Here is a 22,197-nt window from a genome sequence, read left to right as displayed (position 1 = left end):
GCATACTGACTTTCTCTCTCTCGAGTTCAGTTATTGCTGATTTTCTGCAAAATATTTACCGTATCTCAGCAACTGAAACGTCACTTTTACGATCTCGGCAAAAATTATGTTTGCTGAAACTCGGCGGTGCCCACCTCGGGAAAATAAACAAAAAATGCTGAGATCCCGGCGAAAAAATTAAGTGTGTGTGTCTTAATGTCAAATATTTGTCAAGTCAGCCTGATATCTATATCGAGATCTCATTAGTTTGATTGATGTCCGGATAAACTTGACAAATATTTGTCTTTATGGAAAACAGTGGACTACGGACTTTAGTTTCATCAGTTTTGAGCTGAATAATAATTATTTTCTGTTAGTCAGTTGCGCAGTCTTACAGTCTAACACATACAAATTAACTCTAATTGGGTTGATTACCCTATAACTTTGTCGGAAACTTGTTTTGTTTTTGTTTTCGTCCGAACATGCGTCGCTATTTTTTGCATAATAACGACGTATGTGAATAATTTGAATCGGGATTTTCCCGTAAACCACCTATCGATAAAGTCACAGAAACTTACTTGTACACACTATAGCAATTTCGCGATTCCAGGAGCATTATGATCGATTCTGTTCTCCCACTCACTGCTTTTGATTGTAAATGATGTGGATGCGTGTGTTTCTGTTTACTCATCACTCGCATCATTACTCATGACTGAGGTTCGGCATTCTGACCTCTCGATCTTTCGATTACAAAGAATAAAAACACTATGATAACGGCAATTCTGAGTCGAACTGGAGCTTCAAATAAAAGCAAACCGACACCCTGAGCAATCATAACGAATCATTGCAAGCTAAGAGTTGGTAGTGAAGAGTTGTAACTTCTCTAAATTTTATTTCTAAACATGATCATCAAACTGATCGCATTTGTGAGTTGTGTTTTGGTTGTGGTATTTGCTCATGGGCACCACAATGGTTATCCTGGTGGCAGAGGTGATTGGCACAGGCGTGGTCCTGACCACTGGCATGGTCATGGTCGCGGACATCATCATGGTAGACATCACTGGCATAGACATGTGCCGTTCGTCAATTTTGAAGTTCACGAACCGACAGGATTGACAGTGTCCGTGGTTCAACGGTCGCCAAACACCACGTTCTTCGGCTTGGAGTTGTACGTTAACCATAATCCTGTGAAGGCGAACGATGTACAATGCGACGTTTGCCATAACACTACGACGGTTACGTATGGGAAGTTCATCGTTGAAGACACAGACGTTATCATCAAGAAAGGAGATGTGCTCTATTATTATGTGTTGTTGGGAGACGATAAAAATGTAACTCGTTTGCATCTGCAATCTTTGTGGGTTACAGGTATGGATGGATAATACTTGATGTATATTCGTGAATAATAATTATCTTTTCAATTTTAGAATCAATTGTCAACAAATGCAATTGCGAAACGACTCCAGTTCCAGTTCCAGATATTGATATTCGTATTGAAACAAGTTCCGATCAGCCATCACCGTTACCAGATTTAGAGATTCCAGAAGGTACTACAGATTTTGCACCGAATATCGACGACCCGTTTTTCAATGGGTTGAACACTGGAGAAAATATTCCGTTCGAATGTGATCTAGATACCAACACCAATCTGTGTAGGACTGCAAAGAGCGAGAAACTTGTACTTTCCAATCAAGAACTGGAGCGCGAGGTGGATGTTTTGAACGCAATTATTGAACAAATGGGATCATCTTGCGGATCCCGTGGCAGCACTAACATACTTCGTATGGTAAACTCGGATCCGACAGCATACAATATGGATCAGATGACAAACGTGGTAAGGTCTACGCTTTCGATCAATCAAGAGATGCAGGAACTTGCCGACAGGATCAAACGTATAATTCCGGATAGACGTTCGTCGCGCACTATCCTTCTCGATATGTTCAGTTACGTTGACAAGCAGAAGGTGTTGTATCATGCACGAATGAATAATTTGAAGAACATAGAAGACAACGACACTCGGCAGTTTGGAAGGGCTGATAGAAGAGGTTGAAAAGGAATAATTGAAGATTAAGTTTGTAACATTTTTTTTCATGACCACTGTTGATATAATTGAGTAATTGCCATTCATGTAAATTAAAAGTTTCAACGAAATTACACTTTCAACTTTTATTTTCTAATTAATTATATTTTATGTTGAAATAGTGAAGAAAAATGGTCAGCGATACCGCTTTGACCCAAATTCCGAACTTGACTCTTATTCCAAACATTCGCATTTATAAGGTCATTTCAACTTAATTCGCGTAATTATTTCTGTAATATCGTGAATTCTTTTACGATATAATCTTGATCCTTTGTAAAGAAAATTACCGATTGATGTAGTTTTGGGGCGCTTAAACGCCAGTTTTCATCTGGATTATGAATCATGATGGGAATTTGAGTCGAAATGGTAAATGCATTGCTTCACTTTTTGCTTATCTTTTATAATAACAGGAGAACATACTATACTATCGAAATTGTATGTGTATGATACATATAAAATAAAATTGATTTATTTTGTTTCGATAATTTTTTTTTAATGTCGCACCATATTTGAGAGTTGAGAGAGTTGAGAATTATTTCGCCAAATTATGCTTCCACAAGCTTCTATTGGCCATAATTCATTCATCATGTTGTAGTGTTGTAGTGTTTTGTTTTATCACCAACATTGGTTTGACACTTGTAGTACCGGTACTTTGGCTGCCAGGTCGAAGTAACCTACATGTTAGTCACGCGAACAGTAACGACATTAGCAATCTTATACCTACTTTTGAATCAACTGCGGCGACAGAGCAGAACATGGAGTTGTCTTCATGGTGATAGGAAAGCCTTTATTTCACTGCCTGCGATCAAGCCTGCGATAATGTTCTGCATCTTTTGATCTTTGCTGCAACGGGAGGGATGGCAATCAGCAGAACCTATATCCGCACACCTGGCAACTCTCGAGTGGTGACACTTTGCTCATAGATAGGCCATATGTTGATTGACGAACTGCATTTCTCAGTTCCATCTTTGCTGGATATAGGACAAATATGCGATCTTAGGCAGTATAGAGGTATAGTTGTGAGGTCCTTCAGAGCAGTACATGCATAAGTATTACATTGATAGTGGCGCCCTTAATTTCGTGGTCAACATGTTTTGTTCAAGACGGTACTTTATGTGTCAGATGTCCATGTTTTTCATCACAGTAGTCCAATTTTTGTACTTGAGAACAAGCAAACCAAAACAATAAATTTGACGTTCAAGGTACTGACCAAACCCTTCATGTAAAATCTGGGTTACTTTGGTTGAATCATGTTGATTACAAATGCTGTAAGGGCGCTGTAATGGCGCTTCTAGCGTTCTAATACTTATGATTCTACTTTCAGCAGAGTCCCAAACATTGATTCGGATTACTTCCTTGTAATTGCGGATATTCGGGTGCGACTATCTAGTAGACCTCTTCATATTTTCAAAAAGTATCAAAAATTCAACCGTTCAGCCCAGAATCACAATTCCCATGCTAAAATAAGTCACCTGTCAAATTTCCAGCTAATTCGGATAAAATTTCGAGGTGGCTCAAGTCGATTTAGTGTTTTTGGGCTATTTTCAATTTTGGAAAAAATCTAACAAGAGATATAAACGTCGAAAACTATCGCAACAACCTCTATACGGAAGCTTTTGGTGTGCTCTACAAATCTTGTGAACATTGCGATTCGTTCCGTTCACGTTTTGTCCATGTTAAAGTGATTTTTAAGCTTTTAAATGCATAAAAATACGGTTTCCCCCAAAAGTCGTTGTTCTACAAAATTCTAGAATTTATGACAAATGATTGCTAATTTACTATATTATTATTCCTCTTTTTTTCCTAGAAATTTGAGTAATATAATTGCCCGTATGTGATTTACCGTTAAATTCTTGAAAATCAGAAGCTGAACATTTGTCATAAATTTGCACGCTGAGATTACTTCAAACAAGTTGTTCAAACAAAGTAGCTTCGATTTCTCTTGTTACTACGATGCACTCGATGTTAAAAGCATGCAGACATATGGTGACATTAACAAAATTTGGAAGTCGTTTGTTGTAAGCATCAAATATCATATGATTTGATTTATGTTTTGTTCGAACAACTTGTTTGAAGAAATCCTAACGTGCAAATTTACGACAAATGTTCAGCTTCTGATTTTTAAGAATTTAACGGTAAATCGCATATTGGCAATTATATGACTCAAATTTCCAGGGAAAAAAGAGGAATAATAATATAATAAATTAGCAATCATTCGTCATAAATTCTAGAATTTTGTAGAACAACGACTTTTGGGGGAAACCGTATTTTTATGCACTTAAAAGCTTAAAAATCACTTTAACATGGACAAAACGTGAACGGAACGAATCGCAATGTTCACAAGATTTGTAGAGAACACCAAAAGCTTCCGTATAGAGGTTGTTGCGATAGTTTTCGACCTTTATATATCTTGTAGGATTTTTTCCAAAATTGAAAATAGCCCAAAAACACTAAATCGACTTGAGCTACCTCGAAATTTTATCCGAATCAGCTGAAAATTTGACAGGAGACATATTTTAGCATAAGAATTGTGATTCTGGGCTGACCGGTTGAATTTTTGATACTTTTTGAAAACATGAAGAGGTCTACTATCTAGTTACGAAATATCAGAAAGATGCGTTTCAATATCTAATGGTTAGTAGTTGTAAGGGTTGCTGAACGGATAAGAGATGCCTACGGATCTAATGACGTCAACACTTCGTGACAGAATATGAAACCGTGACTATCACAGCGCAGGAAGTGCTAGATCCTCTTGCGCTGTGACGCCAAAGAAATGGTTAGTTTGATGCGGAGAGCCATGGGGTGACGGACGGGAAAAATGCTGCCAAGAATCGATACAATAGAGAACGGTACAGTGTACCAAGGGCAGATGAAAAACGAATCCACCGCAGAAAGAAAAGGCAGCTATAAGGGCGCGTGTTAGCTGAAGAAGGGCTGCCACGGTGTGCCTGTGACCGTTATTAACGAAAAAAATGTCCATCCATTCTGAACTCGCCTTTCGAAAGATTTAGTATCCAGGCGTCTGCTATGAAAATTTCAAAATATTTCACCTAGGGAATCGAAAGTTATAGCAGTTACAAATTTAATGATTTTTGCGTTCGATATTTCACTAATATGCAACCATATATACCGTGAATTTCCTCCTGATTACATCCAAATAAATTATCATCAAATATGCATTTTGCAACCTCAATCAACTATAACCTAAAACCTATTCTTTGGATAAAAGAAAAAAATAGCAAAGGATGTTAGAGATAATATTTTTCTAATATCAATGACAAAATAGACAATACAACCACAATACAGTATTCAAATTACAGAATTATTGCACTTCAATCTCTTAATCATACCAAAGTGTGAATATTGTCTATGACAGACAAGTAACTACACTCTGTATGATGATTCTGCTTTTATTTAATATGATAATAGTTGATAACATAGAATACCGCGCTGAAACAATTTTGTCTTTCATGGGTACTGGGTAGTTAGTAAGACTGGCCCTCAACATTTAAACAACAATGTGCATCATTTGTTGTCAGTTATACAAGCATCATCCAGTTAGATTCAAGCAGTGGAACGAAAACGAGTTCCATTTGGAAAAAAATGGGAAAGGCTAGATCACACGAGGAAAACCGCCTTTTCCGAGAACGGTAGACGGAAAAAGCATATAGGCACCACTTCGGAACGTCTCAACAATTCAACTGACTTGTTGAACTACGATGCACTTACTTCATAAATAAATGAATTTACTACATCAATTATATTAATAAGAGGGAAACCATCGCATTTCCATAAAGCCAGGTAAGACAATAAGAGATTTAAAAAGACTGAAACTATTTAAGAATTTTAATTCCACCAAATCGTATTACTGTTACATATACGTATTTCAACCTTAACTGTACACACTTAGTTTTTATTTCTGCAGCTCGGCAAAAATCCACACAGCCGTACGCCGGCAAAATAAAAAGCTGATATTCCGGCAAAAATGATGTTTGTTAGCTGATTTTTGGCAAATCATTTGCTGATTTTCAGCACTTTCGACAGAAATCTCGGCAAAAAACATGTTTGCTGGGGCACAGCTGTGCGAATCTCGGTAAAAATTGACCATTTTGCTGAGACCCCGGTTAAAAAAATTAAGTGTGTAAGGTCGTCTTCAGTGTCTCGTACTTGACTCGACTCAAGTCGAGACACTGAAGACGACCTTACAAGTGAACAGACTTGAGTCGAGTCAAGTACGACACGACCTTACAGTTGAGGTCGAAATACGTATATGTAAAAGCAATACGATTTGGTGGAATTAAATGGAATTGTACTGAACTCGTCTCATGACAGTGAAATATTTCTTGAATAGTTTCAGGCTTTTAAAATCTCTCATATTCTTACCTGGCTTTATGGAAATGCGATGGTTTCCCTGTTCTAGTTCTAAGTCGGATACTGTGTCAGTCCCTGTGTCCCTGTGTCAGTTAATTTATGAAGTAAATGCATCGTAGTTCAACAAGTCAGTTAAATTGTTGAGACGTTCCGAAATGGTGCCTATATGCTTTTTCCGTCTACCGTTCTCGGAAAAGGCGGTTTTCCTCGTGTGATCTAGCCTTTCCCATTTTTTTTTCTAAATGGAACTCGTTTTCGTTTCACTGCTTGAATCGAACTGGATGATGGTTGTATAACTGACAACAAATGATGCAACTTGTTGTTTAAATGTTGGTTACTAGTCTTACTATCTATCCAGTACCCATGAAAGACAAAATTGTTTCAGCGCAGTATTCTATATTACCAACTATCATCATATTTAATAAAAGCAGAATCATCATGCAGAGTGTAGTTACTTGTCTGTCATAGACAATATTCACACTTTGGTAAGAGATTGAAGTGCAATAATTCTGTAATTTGAATACTGTATTGTGGTTGTATTGTCTATTTTGTCATTGATATTAGAACAATATTATCTCTAACATCCTTTGCTATTTTTTCTATCATTCAAAGAATAGGTTTTAGGTTATAGTTGATTGAGGTTGCAAATTGCATATTTGATGATAATTTATTTGGATGTAATCAGGAAGAAAATTCACGGTATATATGGTTGCATATTAATGAAATATCGAACGCAAAAATCATTAAATTTGTAATCCCTATAACTTTCGATTCCCTAGATGAAATATTTTGAAATTTTCATAGCAGACGCCTGGATATTATATCTTTCGAAAGGCGAGTTCAGAATGGATGGACATTTTTTTCGTTAATAACTGTCACAGGCACACCGTGGCTGCCTTTGCGAGTTTAAGAAATATCTGGAAAAACAGGCAGATAAGTGAACGCAGCAAAATACGAATTTTCAACTCTAACGTGAAATCTGTGCTGTTATACGCTAACGAAACATGGTGTGTATCAGTGGAGAACACTCAACGGCTGCAGGTGTTCATCAACAGAGGCCGATAACAACAGAAATTCGGGATCAGAAGTGGGGCTGGGTCGGCCACACTCTACGTAGGGGCGGAAACGAAATCTGTAAACAAGCATTAGACTGGAACCCAGCAGAAACAGACCCAGAGGATCATGGCGAAGCCTAAATAAAGAAATAAAAGAAGTCGACCGAAATATAACCTGGCAACAGGTTAAAGCGACAGCTGGACAGCTCAGGATGGAGATCTTTCAAGTCGGCCCTTTGCACCACCGGAGGTGTACAGGACCCATAAGTAAGTAAGTAAGTTAGCTGAAGATAGAAAGTGTTCGACTAAAACGTTATTGTGTCTATTTTCTGACTTTTCGGTGTATATTTCACCTTCTTCAGGGATTTAGAGGCTACGTTTTGTTGTGTGTGTGTGTGTCCTGAAGATGGAAAGCATGCGTGTATGTGTGTGTGTATTTTCAATTTAACCCCCACTGTCCGGCAGTGGTATTATGGAAGAAAGCTGTCTGTAATAAAGTCAGCTTTAGCCCGGGAGCTAGAAGGTTTTATCTATACTTACCTGGCTTACCTGGCTTTATGGAAATGCGATGGTTTCCCTGTTCTAGTTCTAAGTCGGATACTGTGTCAGTCCCTGTGTCCCTGTGTCAGTTAATTTATGAAGTAAATGCATCGTAGTTCAACAAGTCAGTTAAATTGTTGAGATGTTCCGAAATGGTGCCTATATGCTTTTTCCGTCTACCGTTCTCGGAAAGGCGGTTTTCCTCGTGTGATCAAGCCTTTCCCATTTTTTTTCTACATGGAACTCGTTTTCGTTCCACTGCTTGAATCGAACTGGATGATGGTTGTATAACTGACAACAAATGATGCACACTGTTGTTTAAATGTTGGTTACTAGTCTTACTATCTATCAAGTACCCATGAAAGACAAAATTGTTTCAGCGCAGTATTCTATGTTACCAACTATTATCATATTTAATAAAAGCAGAATCATCATGCAGAGTGTAGTTACTTGTCTGTCATAGACAATATTCACACTTTGGTAAGAGATTGAAGTGCAATAATTCTGTAATTTGAATACTGTATTGTGGTTGTATTGTCTATTTTGTCATTGATATTAGAACAATATTATCTCTAACATCCTTTGCTATTTTTTCTTTCGAAATAAAAGAAGTCGACCGAAATATAACCTGGCAACAGGTTAAAGCGACAGCTGGACATCGCTCAGGATGGAGATCTTTCAAGTCGGCCCTTTGCACCACCGGAGGTGTACAGGACCCATAAGTAAGTAAGTAAGTTAGCTGAAGAGAGAAAGTGTTCGACTAAAACATTATTGCGTCTATTTTCTGACTTTTCGGTGTATATTTCACCTTCTTCAGGGATTTAGAGGCTACGTTTTGTTGTGTGTGTGTGTCCTGAAGATGGAAAGCATGCGTGTATGTGTGTGTGTATTTTCAATTTAACCCCCACTGTCCGGCAGTGGTATTATGGAAGAAAGCTGTCTGTAATAAAGTCAGCTTTAGCCCGGGAGCTAGAAGGTTTTATCTATACTGCAGCTCCAGTGACCCATTTCAGACTGCCTGGTAACTCACGTCCAGTCCGAGGTCTCTTTCACTTACAATCATTATCAATTGTATATTGGATCCATAAACAAACTTCCGGATTTTTAAATCCATCGCGCATTTAGTTTTGAACTAGTATAAAAACAATATTTAAACAATCTCACCAAATTGATCCAATTCCGGATAAATGAACTGAGGAAGCAAAAATAACTTCTAATGTCCACTTCACTCTTCGAGAGCTATTCTGAGCAATTCGTTTAGACAACGCAACTCAATTAAGAAATACACTTTATGAAAGGTCACCAAACGCGTAAACTTCAGATCAATTAAACTTTTCCTGTACATGAGCATGAGCATGAGCATTATGACCGCACAATTCGTAGTTGCTACTCCGTGATTGACTGAACTTGCGAAATTGTACAGAGAACACAATGAATGGGGCTTGGGGTTAGCTACCCATTCTCAATGTACACGTTTCGGGAGCTCAAATATTTAAAGTCAATAACGGCGCCGGCCACGTCCTTACGGTCATATAGGAATGGAAGGATTGTTAGTCCGACTCTCGTTGCTACTAGAGACCGAGTATACCTCTGCATCTCCACGATTGTCTTGGGATAGGATTTCGTTTTAGTTACAAAGGATAATTTATTTGGATTCACTTTGGTAAGTGATGCGATCTATGGGATGGGAAATAACACTAATATTTCGGCCGACCGCGCGATCGTTCAGCTGTCCGAAACAAGAGAGATCACGCACTGAACTGATTAATTTTCATTACCGGCCGCGCAATGCAGAACACAATACTTCGGCCGACCGCGCGATCGTTCTGCTGTCCGAAACAAGAGAAATCACGCACTGAACTGATTAATTTTCATTACCGGCCGCGCAATGCAGAACACAATACTTCGGCCGACCGCGCGATCGTTCTGCTGTCCGAAACAAGAGAAATCACGCACTGAACTGATTAATTTTCATTACCGGCCGCGCAATGCAGAACACAATACTTCGGCCGACCGCGCGATCGTTCTGCTGTCCGAAACAAGAGAAATCACGCACTGAACTGATTAATTTTCATTACCGGCCGCGCAATGCAGAACACAATACTTCAGCCGACCGCGCGATCGTTCTGCTGTCCGAAACAAGAGAGACCACACACTGAACTGATTTATTTTTATTACCGGCCGCGCAATGCAGAACACAATACTTCGGCCGACCGCGCGATCGTTCTGCTGTCCGAAACAAGAGAAATCACGCATTGAACTGATTAATTTTCATTACCGGCCGCGCAATGCAGAACACAATACTTCGGCCGACCGCGCAATCGTTCTGCTGTCCGAAACAAGAGAAATCACGCACTGAGCTGTTTAATTTTCATTACCGGCCACGCAATGCAGAACACAATACTTCAGCCGACCGCGCGATCGTTCTGCTGTCCGAAACAAGAGAGATCACACACTGAACTGATTAATTTTCATTACCGGCCGCGCAATGCAGAACACAATACTTCGGCCGACCGCGCGATCGTTCTGCTGTCCGAAACAAGAGAAATCACGCACTGAGCTGTTTAATTTTCATTACCGGCCACGCAATGCAGAACACAATACTTCAGCCGACCGCGCGATCGTTCTGCTGTCCGAAACAAGAGAGATCACACACTGAACTGATTAATTTTCATTACCGGCCGCGCAATGCAGAACACAATACTTCGGCCGACCGCGCGATCGTTCTGCTGTCCGAAACAAGAGAAATCACGCACTGAGCTGTTTAATTTTCATTAACCGGCCACGCAATGCAGAACACAATACTTCAGCCGACCGCGCGATCGTTCTGCTGTCCGAAACAAGAGAAATCACGCACTGAACTGATTAATTTTCATTACCGGCCGCGCAATGCAGAACACAATACTTCAGCCGACCGCGCGATCGTTCTGCTGTCCGAAACAAGAGAGATCACACACTGAACTGATTAATTTTCATTACCGGCCGCGCAATGCAGAACACAATACTTCGGCCGACCGCGCGATCGTTCTGCTGTCCGAAACAAGAGAAATCACGCACTGAGCTGTTTAATTTTCATTACCGGCCACGCAATGCAGAACACAATACTTCAGCCGACCGCGCGATCGTTCTCACTTCAGATCAATAAAACTTTTTGATAAGATTCGTGATACTGAAGAAGGAGTAGAAATATAACACAACTGGTTTAGTCTGTAGTTAAAGTTCAACTGACTATAATTCTCCTATATTGTACAATACTCGATATTGGGCCGAAACCCATGCTTCATGCTCTTATATTCTCTGAAATCTTATAACTCTCTGAGATAACTAACTGTTATACCGAATGCTTAGTTTACACCGTTACAGCTCCTCTACCCTTAAGTAAATATTTAAATATCAGAAATTTCGAAATTCGAAACATACATTACACAGATAGAAAAATCCACTGAAATTTACGCTAAAAATCATGCACATAAATGGAACGCCATTATTAGCGTAATTCCTTACGGGATATATCCTAAATGTATACAATATTTGACGTGAAACGTCAATATTGCATACAAGTTGTAAGCAATCTTGATAGGAAGAGGGCCATTTCAGCGTAGAATAGCGTAAATTTCTGCAAGTCGAGTTTTCCACGCTATTTATTTTTCATTATTTTTTTCTGTGTTAAGTATTCTGGCTCAGAAAACAAAATGAAATTATAATGTAAAGAATATAGAATTTTATCATATTTAGGAAAAATTCGAGAAAATGTTAATTTTCGATCACTAATTTAATAATATAAATAATCTTCTTTCTTCTTCTTTTTGAAATTTCTCTTCGAGCGTCGCATCTCATTAGCCACCGGTTTATCATGTTGTCTGTGACTAGCTGGGGCAACTTCTTCCCCCTGAAAGATGGACGATTCAGCCGCAAATCCATAGAAATCATCGTCATCCTCTCTCCGTCGCTTGTTGCTGTGTGTTGCTGGTGGTTCAAAGTGGCTCTGGTGTTCAACTGGCTCAGTTTGCAAAGAAGCACTCTCTCCATGGAAAACAAAAGTACTAGTTGCTTTCGGGCGAGAGGCTGGTACTACCTTGAGCTGACGCTTGTGCGCCGAAACAACTCTGCCTCCCAGAGAAACCTGTGAAATATTTGTAGAAACGCGTTTTAGAAATTTGGCTGGTAACCATTTTCGAATGTCAGTTCGATTGTTATTCTTATAATATATCAGGTCTCCTTGTTTGAGATCAGTAAATTGATCAGGACTTATAACTGTGCCACTACTATCATTGTGTATTTGAGGATCATCATTTGTGTTTGACATTTTTTTTTTTAAATCATGCTTTGGGTTAATTAGGTCTATTAAAGTCTTTGGCCTGAATGATAACATACGTTCTGAAGGAAACTTTCTATCCGTCTCCAGGCAAATATTTCTATAATTAAATAAAAAGTAAGCAATTTGTTTTTCCGTATCCAATATTCTTATTTCCTAAGCGTACCATCCGCTCTGCTTGTCCATTGCTTTCCGGGTGATACGGTGGACTTTTCATCACAATGACGCCTTGCTTTTTAAAAAAATTGATAAAAATCTCGGAATTGAACGGTGGTCCACCATCCGTTACAAGGACGTCTGGTAGTCCAAAACGGGAAAAAATGTTCACAAAAACATTTATAACCTTATTATGATCTGTTCCGTTCCTCATGTGTTCTACCTCAATCCACTTAGTAAAACTGTCGACCACAACCAAAAATACTTTCTTGTTAAAGTAAAAAAAATCGGCATGTATTCTACTAAATGGTTTGTTAGTTTGAATCCATTTTGAATAAGGTGGTTTTTTTGAAAGTGTCGTAGTTTCGTTACAAATTCTGCAAGTCTTCACAAAATTCTCGATGTCCCCATTCATCCCGAACCAGTAAACAGTTCTACGAGCCAACTGTTTGGTTTTATTGATTCCTGAATGGTTCATATGCAGCATTTTCAAAACCTTCAACTTCATAGAATCTGGAACAACCACTCTGTCCTGGAAAAGGATGCATCCGTCAATTTCCTCCAGGTCCTGATGGTGCGAGTAAATATCCTTGAAACATTTGTCAATACGTGTAGGCCATCCCTCTCTCAAAAACACCGTTATCTTACGCAAACATTTATCTGTCTTTGTTGCCTTTGCTATTTCCTTATAATCCAGAGGGAATTCATCTGAAAAATTCAGACTTTTGATGTATTCACGCGCTAATTCTCTTGGCACCCCCTGGTCTGTAGGAAACCTAGAACAAAAGTCTGCGTTCCCCATCCTCGAGGATGGCCGGTATACGATATCATACTCGTAAATAGATAACTCCATCACATATCTCTGTAGGCGTGTAACTGTAAGAGTATTCTTTCCATCCTTTCCGAAAATACCTATGAGTGGTTTATGATCCGTGTAAATAGTGAATTTCTTCCCATATAAAAATTTATGAAATTTTTTCACTGTGCAAACGACCGCTAAAGCTTCTAAGTGAAGTATTGGATACTTCCGCTGTGCATCGTTCAGTGTGAACGAAGTGAAACATATAGGTCGTTCCTCGTCTCCAACTTCATGGGCCATTACACCCCCAAGGCCGTAAGAACACGCATCTGTCACAATTACCACTGGTTTTTCCGGATCGAAATATTCCAAAAGATTAGGCTTTAATAGAAATCGTTTACATTCAGTGAAAACCCTATCGCATTCCTGGTCCCAAATATATCTGGTGTTTTTCCGTAATAAAGCATAAAGACATTTTATCCTTGTAGATAGATTTGGAATGAACTTGGCATAATATGTAACTAAGCCTAAGAATGCTTTAAGCTCTGAAACGTTCTGCGGAGCTTTCGCTTCGCGGATAGTTTCAACTTTATCTGGACAAAGCAGCAATCCTCTGTCCGTCAAAATATGTCCAAGATAAGGTAGCTCCTTGACGAAAAAAACGCATTTGCTGAAATTTACTTTTATATTGGCCTTGGACAGACGCTCCAAAACTAAATAAAGCTTATTTTTGCAGTCTTCGAAGTCTATACCAGAAATCAAAACGTCATCGAGGTAACAAGAGACGTTTTCCAGTCCTTTGAGAATTTGGTTCATAACCTTTTGGAAAATTGAGGCACTCGATGAAGCGCCCTGCGGTAACCGGTTATAGGCATAGAGTCCTTTTATAGTATTGATGATCATAATTTTCTTCGATTTATCCGATAGCAAAAGCTGTGTATAGGCACCTGTTAAATCCAGCGAACAAAAAACCTTGGATCCGGCCAGAGTAGCGAAAAGGTCTTGAGCTAGAGGCAAAGGGTATGTATTAGGGACTATCACCTTATTTATCGAAACTTTACAGTCGATTACTAGCCGTATATCTTGATTTTTTTTGATAACCACAACCACTGGCGATGCCCATTCGCTAGCTTCTACCGGCGTTATTATTCCATCTTTCTCTAACCCGTCCAAATGATCTATTACCTTTTGTCGCAAACGGAGAGGAACCGCATAAGCCTTTCTAAAAATCGGTGTGTTATGCTTTAATACTAAATCCCCCTCATATCCTATTATCGGATTAGATAAATCCTTGTCAAACACATTCGAAACTTACACTTCAATTCATGAATTGTCTCGTTGTCATTTATCGCGCTGATGTATTCCATAGTAGCAGTCGGTCTCGCAAACACATTTCTCCATCCCGCGTAAAAAGTATCCAGCCAGGTGCGTCCCATTAAAGGAACAAAATTATTTTCGCAGCGCAGAATTATCAGATAAAATTTTCCATTAAAGTCACCTAACTGCACTGAAACTTCTACCTTTCCTAAAACCTTCAATTTCTTTCCGTCTATAACCACTAATCGCTTATTGCATGGTTCCACAGTGAGATTTCTAAAATAACGCAAAAATGAAACCTCAGAGATTACGCTCTCCGCCGAGCCACAGTCAATTTCCATAGTAATTTTTCTATTTTCGATTTTAGCCTCAACATAACACGGCTCACTCATTTTATTCACAGCCGAAATCATCAAACACGGTGAATCATCCTCTGAATCAGTCTGCATATCCTCTTTTAATCTTTTAAATAATGAACTTGTTCCTTGTTCAGAAGGCTTAGGCGAATCAACAAATTTTACGCCCGATTTGAGTTTACGAGGGCTTCTGTTTTTGAGTTTATAACAGTATTTTCTCACATGTCCCTTTTTCTTGCAATATGAGCAAAAGAACTCCTTGTCGGAATTGTAACTTTTTCTATCGTCATATCTTCCATCACTTCTATTTCTAAACGCAAAAGACCGATTTCGACTGTCACTTCTACTTCTACTACGGAAATTTGATCTGTAGGGTGCACGTTCTTGTCTTCGACCTAATCGGGCTATCACACTACCCCTTCTATCTTCATCGCTTCTTAATAGCTCAGTTCTATCCGAAGCTATCTCTTGATTCACGATCATCTTTTCTACTTTCGCAACAGAAAGATCGTCCTCATCGAACAAACGCTTCTGTAATTTCCGATCATTAATCCCAATTACTAACATATCACGAACAGCTCTATCTTTAAACTCACCAAACTCGCATTGTTCGGCTAAATGCTTAACATCAAGCACAAAATCAACCGCTTTTTCATACTGACCCTGTCTACGCGTCCAAAATTTGAAACTATGTATTACGTCGGAGTCTTTTTTGTCATAAGGTTGTTCTAATTTTTCTGTAATTTGCTTGTAAGTAAGATCTCTCAAACTCTGCCCAGGGAATAAAAGCTTTAGTTGAGAAAATACTTCCGTTCCACAAACTGCTAGGAACGAAGTTTTAAATTTGTCTTCCGTATAATTGTTGTGTTCAAACATCTATTCTAGTTGCTCTAAATACTGCGAAAATGGTATGGTTCCCGGAATAAAAGGTTCAGACGTTGGATTGATTGACATCCTTGTAGTCAAACATAAATAAAATACACAAAAAATAATAAACTAAATAAATTGCCTTTGTTTCAAAGGAAAAAACACAAAACTACACTTTTTTAAATAACACAGGGTAAAATATTTAAAATATCGTCAGAAAAAGAATAACATACCTGAGTAAATAGGTCAATATACACACAACAACCCTGGTTGTGGTAAAACAGCAGCCACCACAAAAAACAGCAACACGGCAAGCAATATGTATCCGATAACACCTTAGTCCACAAACTCCAGCAGCAGCAGCCAATCTTAGCAACAACGGTCAATTCCAGCAACAGCAGATAATCCCAGCAACAGCAACAGCAACTTCTTGGATGGCAGGTCAATGACAACAACGGATGCACTATTTCGCTTCACTGAACAGGCCCAACGATGCAACTCACATGCATATGCACTGTGTTGGTCTCACTTTCCACTACGAGCTCACCCAAAAGAACAATTGCTCACAGGGATCTCACTCTCCCAACGACGTCAAAGTGCAGTGAAGTGACTTCTATTTCACTGGCGTTTCACTTGGCAGCGGCGTCTCCCGGTTCTCACTGTATGAACAAAGGGACAAACAAAATGGTGTAATAACACTGTGTAACCTGGTGTAACCAACCGCCTTTAATGTGAACAAAAGAAGTTTAGCACAATTGTTGGCTAACAAAATGGCTACTTGTAAAATGTGGTTTTCTCTATAAAATTTCACTTTACGCACTCGTACCGATTTTTAAAATAATGTTCTAATCAAACAAAAAGATATGCAAAGCAAATCTACCGTCTGATGAACAAAATTGGTTCGACAAAAGAAACCACAACACGTGAAAATAAATGATCTCTTGCAGATTTCACGATTTAAGATGAAAACTTACAACGTCAACGGCTTGCATGCAAAACTCCACTATTTCACTATTATTAATTGTAGAAGTTTGAACTTAAGCAGTGAAATTAAACTTTTTATCTTCGTCGCCACTGATAAGATTCGTGATACTGAAGAAGGAGTAGAAATATAACACAACTGGTTTAGTCTGTAGTTAAAGTTCAACTGACTATAATTCTCCTATATTGTACAATACTCGATATTGGGCCGAAACCCATGCTTCATGCTCTTATATTCTCTGAAATCTTATAACTCTCTGAGATAACTAACTGTTATACCGAATGCTTAGTTTACACCGTTACACTTTTTTCCAGTACATATGCAAAATATAAACATCAGCCGAATCTTTTTGCGGGAACGAACAAAAACGTGACAGCAAAGTCAAAGCAACCATCCCCGCGCATGGCTTGCTGCGATCCCGGGTTACGGTAGGGTGGCGTAATTCGTCCTGAAGACAGAAAGGATATGCGGAACATTTTGCAACTAATAATGGAATGCGGCATAAGACCAAAGACTAATTATAAGACTGCACCAGTGCTTGCGCTTGCCATGTGCATTGATCGAAGGAGAAATTTGCTGACAGACAAGACTATGGTGGCATCCAGGTGCAAGAAACACTTCCAGTATTTATTGAACAGTGAAAACAAAGGTGTAGTAAGAAGTAGGATGGCCATGATTTACGACGGTCAAGCTGTGGAACCACCTACACTGAATGATGTCAAGAAGGCACTAACAGCAAATGCGGCCTTGATGGACGAGATTCCGATCGAGCTTTTCAAACTTGGATGTGATAAACTGCCTGAATCAATCCATCCCATTGTTCAGAAAATATGAGAGGATGGAGAACTACCTACCGGCTGGTTGGATGCCTTTGAATGCCTGATCTATTAGAAAAGGCACAGACTAGATTTTTTTTAACTAGTTTTATTTGCTAATTATCTAATACATGCATTTATCTCTTAGACTAGGTGTCCCGTGTTTTCTTAACACTATCATCCTTATTTGCTATGTTATATTTTTAGTTATTATTAATACATTTTAATTGCCTCTGGCAGTTAGAATTTTTCCTCTGGTTGAATTGAACCATATAGGAATTACAATGTTTTCAACTTAAACTAAACTTAACCTATTTTATACTAAGGGTACAAGGAGTTAATCGAATCCTCTGAAGTGCCTTCTTTCTGGTATTGCAGCAACTAGTCCATATTGGCACAGCATACAACATGGCAGGTCTAAAAATTTGTTTGTAAATCAAAAGTTTGTTCTTAAGACAAAGTTTTGATTTTCTGTTTATAAGTGGATATAGACACTTAATATATTTGTTACATTTGGCTTGAAGGCCTTCAATGTGATTTTTAAAAGTTAATTTTTGATCTAGCAGAAGTCCTAAATATTTTGCTTCGCTAGACCAATTAATTGGAACCGCATTCATAGTGACAATATGTCTGCTAGAAGGTTTCAAATAAGAAGCTCTCGGCTTATGTGGGAAAATTATAAGCTGAGTTTTGGAAGCATTCGGGGAAATTTTCCATTTTTGCAAGTAAGTGGAGAAAATATCCAAACTTTTTTGCAATCTACTACAAATGACACGAAGGCTTCGCCCTTTGGCTGAGAGACCTGTGTCATCTGCAAACAAAGATTTTTGACACCCTGGTGGCACAGACTAGATTGTGTCAATTACAGAGGGATCACCCTTCTGAACTTGGCACACAACATTCCGTTGCACGCAAAAAAAAGCGTTCATTAATTCGTGAACTAACAAGTTCACGATGTATTTTTCAATGAACAACAGCCACGTTTTCTGGAACGTTCTGAAAAAACGTGACTAGTGTTCCCGAATCCATGAATTAAATCACGGTGTATTTTTGCTGGTTCACGAATTCGGGAAGGTTTTTTCTGCGTGTGCGTATCCTGTTTAACAGACTGATACCGCTTGATCAGCAACGGATCAGATAACTAGCCTGCGGCTAACTCTTGATAAATCCCGGGATCTCAACAAGCAGACTTATCATCTGTTCATTAATTTGAAAGCACGTATATGACTCAATGATAATAAGTGAGCTGTGGCCATGGTTTTCCGACAAATTTGATTTGGCCAATACGACTCAAAATCAAGTATTCGGATCTCAGACGAAGTGTCAATTTTCGTTTGCCACCTCAGATGAGTTGAAGCAGGACGATACACTTTCGAATTTATTGTTCAACAGCACTCGAAGGTGTAATTAGAAGATTTGGCGTGCAGAAGAACGGCACTACCATCACACGGTCGCATATGCTCCTGGGCTTTGCGGATGACATCGACCTCATTGGAATTGATCGCAGGATGGTAGTGGGGACTTTTTTTTCCACTGAAGAGGGAGATGGCGAGAATAGGCTTTACTTTAACTCTACCAAGACAAAAGAGTAGTGTGGGAAGAGATAAAGAAAGACCTAGTGGTGTTGAAGCTGAGGTAGTGCTTGATGGGGTTCTGTTTGAAATTGTTGAAGAATTTGCTTACCTTGGAATACTTGTGATATGTGACAATGACGTTTACCGTGAAGTGAAAAGACGTATTGCTGGTGCGAAAAAAGCTTTCTACACCTTACGTAGCCAGCTTAGGTCCCGCCACATGCAGACGAAAACGAAATTTGCTTTTTATTAAATTGTGATACTAGTGGCCCTCTACGAACATGGAGCGAAGACGATAAATGAGACGGATCTGATAGCAAAAAGTGCTGTTTACAATACTCGGTTGGGAACTAGAATATGGTATGGCCACGAACACACTGGCTGCACATGGTGAAATCGGACCTCTGAAACCTTTAACGTTCTGGGAAACTGGAGGAACATTTCCAAAGACCGACGATTAAGGATATGCCATGCATAGGTGTATCGACTCTGAAGTCAACCTGGTATACAAGTAGCTAGGGAGACCGTGACGCCCGGTCATTGGAAAGGGTGGGTGTAAGTTAAACTGTTGGGTTAGATTTAGGGAACGCCTCCCAATCCCAAGTAGCACAATTTGGACCGATTTGGTTGCTGCCACTCATATAGACATAGGTTACAGTAGCTCGTTTATGACAAGTGTGGTGCTTGGGCGTTCACCACAAGACTGGACTTGGTGTTGAGGGGCCCGGATGGTGTAGCGAGGTGTATTCAATTTCACTAAACTAAAACTGTATTTTATCGCCTTATGTCTTCTTCAGTTTTGTTCAAGTTAACGCTGCACTAAATCTTGTGACTTTGGTGTGAAGGCAAATATTAAACATCAGTATCAAGTGGTCGGTGTTCTGCCAAATAGCTCCAAGTGCCTACAAAAATTACCCATTTTTCTGTCCAAGCTTTTGTTTAGCAAATTTAGTTGATCGCATATCGTATCAGATATCGCTCAACCCCATAACTGAGGATATCCTACAACAATTGAAAGTATGAATTGATAAGAAATGATTTCCGACAAAGTATCACAAATCAGTCAAAAAGTCGCTTATTGCGGTTTGGACCGACCCTGACAAATTGGTCTTAAATAGAATGTTGATTGTCATTTTTATTGCTATCAACACTCTCGTCTTAGTTATTTGATTAGCAGTTTTGTAATGCCAAGCAAAGTTGTAGATTTCCCTAAAAGTCTCCAGTTTATCAATTAACCATATTTAAATTCTGTAATCTGAGCTATAGATGAATGATTTAATTTGAATGGAAATGAACATACTCGTCCAGACTTTTATAAGGGACTTCAATTGAACTTACTGTAAATAAAACAAGGAATAATTTTTCAATTGAATTTTTTTAATGGGTGCTTGCTATTTACAAAAGAATAATGCTTTCCAGTGCTAGGTTCACAAGTGTGCGAAAAAATGTGTAATACTTTTTATACTTTAATGTTTCATTTTTCTGCACACGCGATTCGAAAAGATACGAAGTTTTATCACATTTTTTTTAAACAACTTATCCGAATAAATTAATTTTGTATCGTATCTATATCTCTAAATCACGATTTTCAATCACTCTTGATAGTGATCCACTCAATCTTCACTCTGATCGTCCGCCAACGCTAGCTTCTTGAAATAGTGCCGCGAGTCATAATCACTGATGTGTTTCAGATTGTTCATCCGCGCATAGTACAATACTTTTTGCTTTTCTACATAGCTAAACATTTCGAAGAACACAGCACTGGGGAATTTTTTGTCCGGTACAATATTTCTGATTCTCGTTGCCAGGTCCTTCATCTCCAGGTTGAAAGAAAGCGATGACTGGATTATACTCGTAAGGTGCTCAAGAGTGTTGGTTGGCAAACTCGTACTTTCCAGTCGCAGCATGTTAGTGGTGCTGCGTGCTCCACAAGGTGTCTTTCCTATTTGTTCTATAATTGCTTCCAATATATCTACATCACGCTTGGAATCGTAACTTGGTTGAGCATACTTTTCACTTTGCGCAGTGCGACACTGATTAGTAACAGGGTCTGGATCACAATCGTACGGGAAATATTCTTCAGAGCTTAATTCATTTAATTGATCATCTATATCCAAGGACACTTCCGTTGAATTCGAGCTGCTAAGTGTGACTACGAAAGTTGAACTGCTCTCAGAAGGCTTAGGTGAAGCTGTAGTTTGGCCAGAACGAGGATTAATACTTGTGGATGTTGAAGCCGTTTCGCAATTGCATCTGTTGATAACAGAAGCTGAAATCGGAAAATATTGATTCAAGGATCTTGGTTTGTGTTGTTCCGAATATCGCTGCTTACCAGTAACCAAAATTTTTTGTAATTGCAAGCGAGTAACATTGTCGCTAGTTCCTAATAGTACGTAGTAATATAATACATCTCCCTTTCTGATTACCACTTCCTCATCTTGAACGATAAACTTTCCATAGACAACCGTTGTACTATTTCCACATACATCACATCGTGTTACGTTCTGTTTAGGATTCCTGTTCACATAAAGCTCAATTCCAAAGAACTTAGTGCTGGGAGATCGTTGAACCATGGTCACCGTTAAACCCTTAGGGTCTTGAACTTCGAAGTTTATAAGCGGATCATGGCGATACCAACGATGTTCAATCTTTTGACGGTGATTGAGTCCACAGAAATGCTTGGCAGGATGACGACGACCGTAAGCTGCAACCAAAACACAACTAATAAACACAATCAATTTGAAATCCATTCCAATTTCCGCGGAATATTACACGTTGCCTACTCTTCAACTGACGATCATTTTATGACCGGTGCAGCAGCCGAGTTTTCGTTTATATATTGAACTTCTTTGATGTGTTATCACAGAATGGGGTTCTGTGTTTGAAAGATTTGTAGGTCAAAATCGCAGACTGTCCAGCCAGAACAGACGGGACGTATGATTAATAATCTGTTTAGTTCGGGAATTTTGTTACGTATTAGAAAGACCCCCA

At 39.0% G+C, this 22,197-nt stretch overlaps 2 protein-coding genes and 1 long non-coding RNA gene across 3 annotated transcripts; 1 reads left to right on the top strand and 2 right to left on the bottom strand.

Moving 5' to 3' along the window:
* The first annotated feature begins 757 nt into the window (after window positions 1-757).
* Window positions 758-2,133, top strand: LOC134217444 (uncharacterized). Its single transcript, XM_062696209.1, has 2 exons — window positions 758-1,347; window positions 1,407-2,133. The coding sequence occupies exons 1-2, from the start codon at window positions 882-884 to the stop codon at window positions 2,027-2,029; spliced, it is 1,089 nt and encodes a 362-aa protein (XP_062552193.1). The 5' UTR covers window positions 758-881; the 3' UTR covers window positions 2,030-2,133.
* Window positions 2,134-12,091: 9,958 nt separating this feature from the next.
* On the bottom strand, window positions 12,092-16,926 carry LOC134217443 (uncharacterized). The gene is made up of 3 exons (XR_009981040.1): window positions 16,810-16,926; window positions 16,069-16,494; window positions 12,092-12,148 (listed from the first exon to the last, which is right to left on the bottom strand). It is a non-coding gene; the product is annotated as an uncharacterized LOC134217443 (long non-coding RNA).
* Window positions 16,927-20,616: 3,690 nt separating this feature from the next.
* On the bottom strand, window positions 20,617-21,979 carry LOC134217442 (uncharacterized). Its single transcript, XM_062696208.1, has 2 exons — window positions 21,539-21,979; window positions 20,617-21,475 (listed from the first exon to the last, which is right to left on the bottom strand). The coding sequence occupies exons 1-2, from the start codon at window positions 21,954-21,956 to the stop codon at window positions 20,820-20,822; spliced, it is 1,074 nt and encodes a 357-aa protein (XP_062552192.1). The 5' UTR covers window positions 21,957-21,979; the 3' UTR covers window positions 20,617-20,819.
* Window positions 21,980-22,197: the final 218 nt, after the last annotated feature.

The sequence above is a fragment of the Armigeres subalbatus genome, chromosome 2, assembly GCF_024139115.2.
Source record: "Armigeres subalbatus isolate Guangzhou_Male chromosome 2, GZ_Asu_2, whole genome shotgun sequence".
NCBI lineage: Eukaryota > Metazoa > Arthropoda > Insecta > Diptera > Culicidae > Armigeres > Armigeres subalbatus.
The sequence above is the reverse complement of the archived record's forward strand: the minus strand, read 5'-3'. Positions and strand labels throughout refer to the sequence as shown.

Bases quoted from the DNA above. Each gene is read 5' to 3' on its own strand.
- LOC134217444 (XM_062696209.1), top strand. From the start codon at position 882: ATGATCATCAAACTGATCGCATTTGTGAGTTGTGTTTTGGTTGTGGTA. The intron at 1,348-1,406 runs GTATGGATGGAT...TTTCAATTTTAG, and splicing joins GCAATCTTTGTGGGTTACAG to AATCAATTGTCAACAAATGC.
- LOC134217442 (XM_062696208.1), bottom strand. From the start codon at position 21,956: ATGGATTTCAAATTGATTGTGTTTATTAGTTGTGTTTTGGTTGCAGCT. The intron at 21,476-21,538 runs GTAAGCAGCGAT...TTCCGATTTCAG, and splicing joins ACAAAAAATTTTGGTTACTG to CTTCTGTTATCAACAGATGC.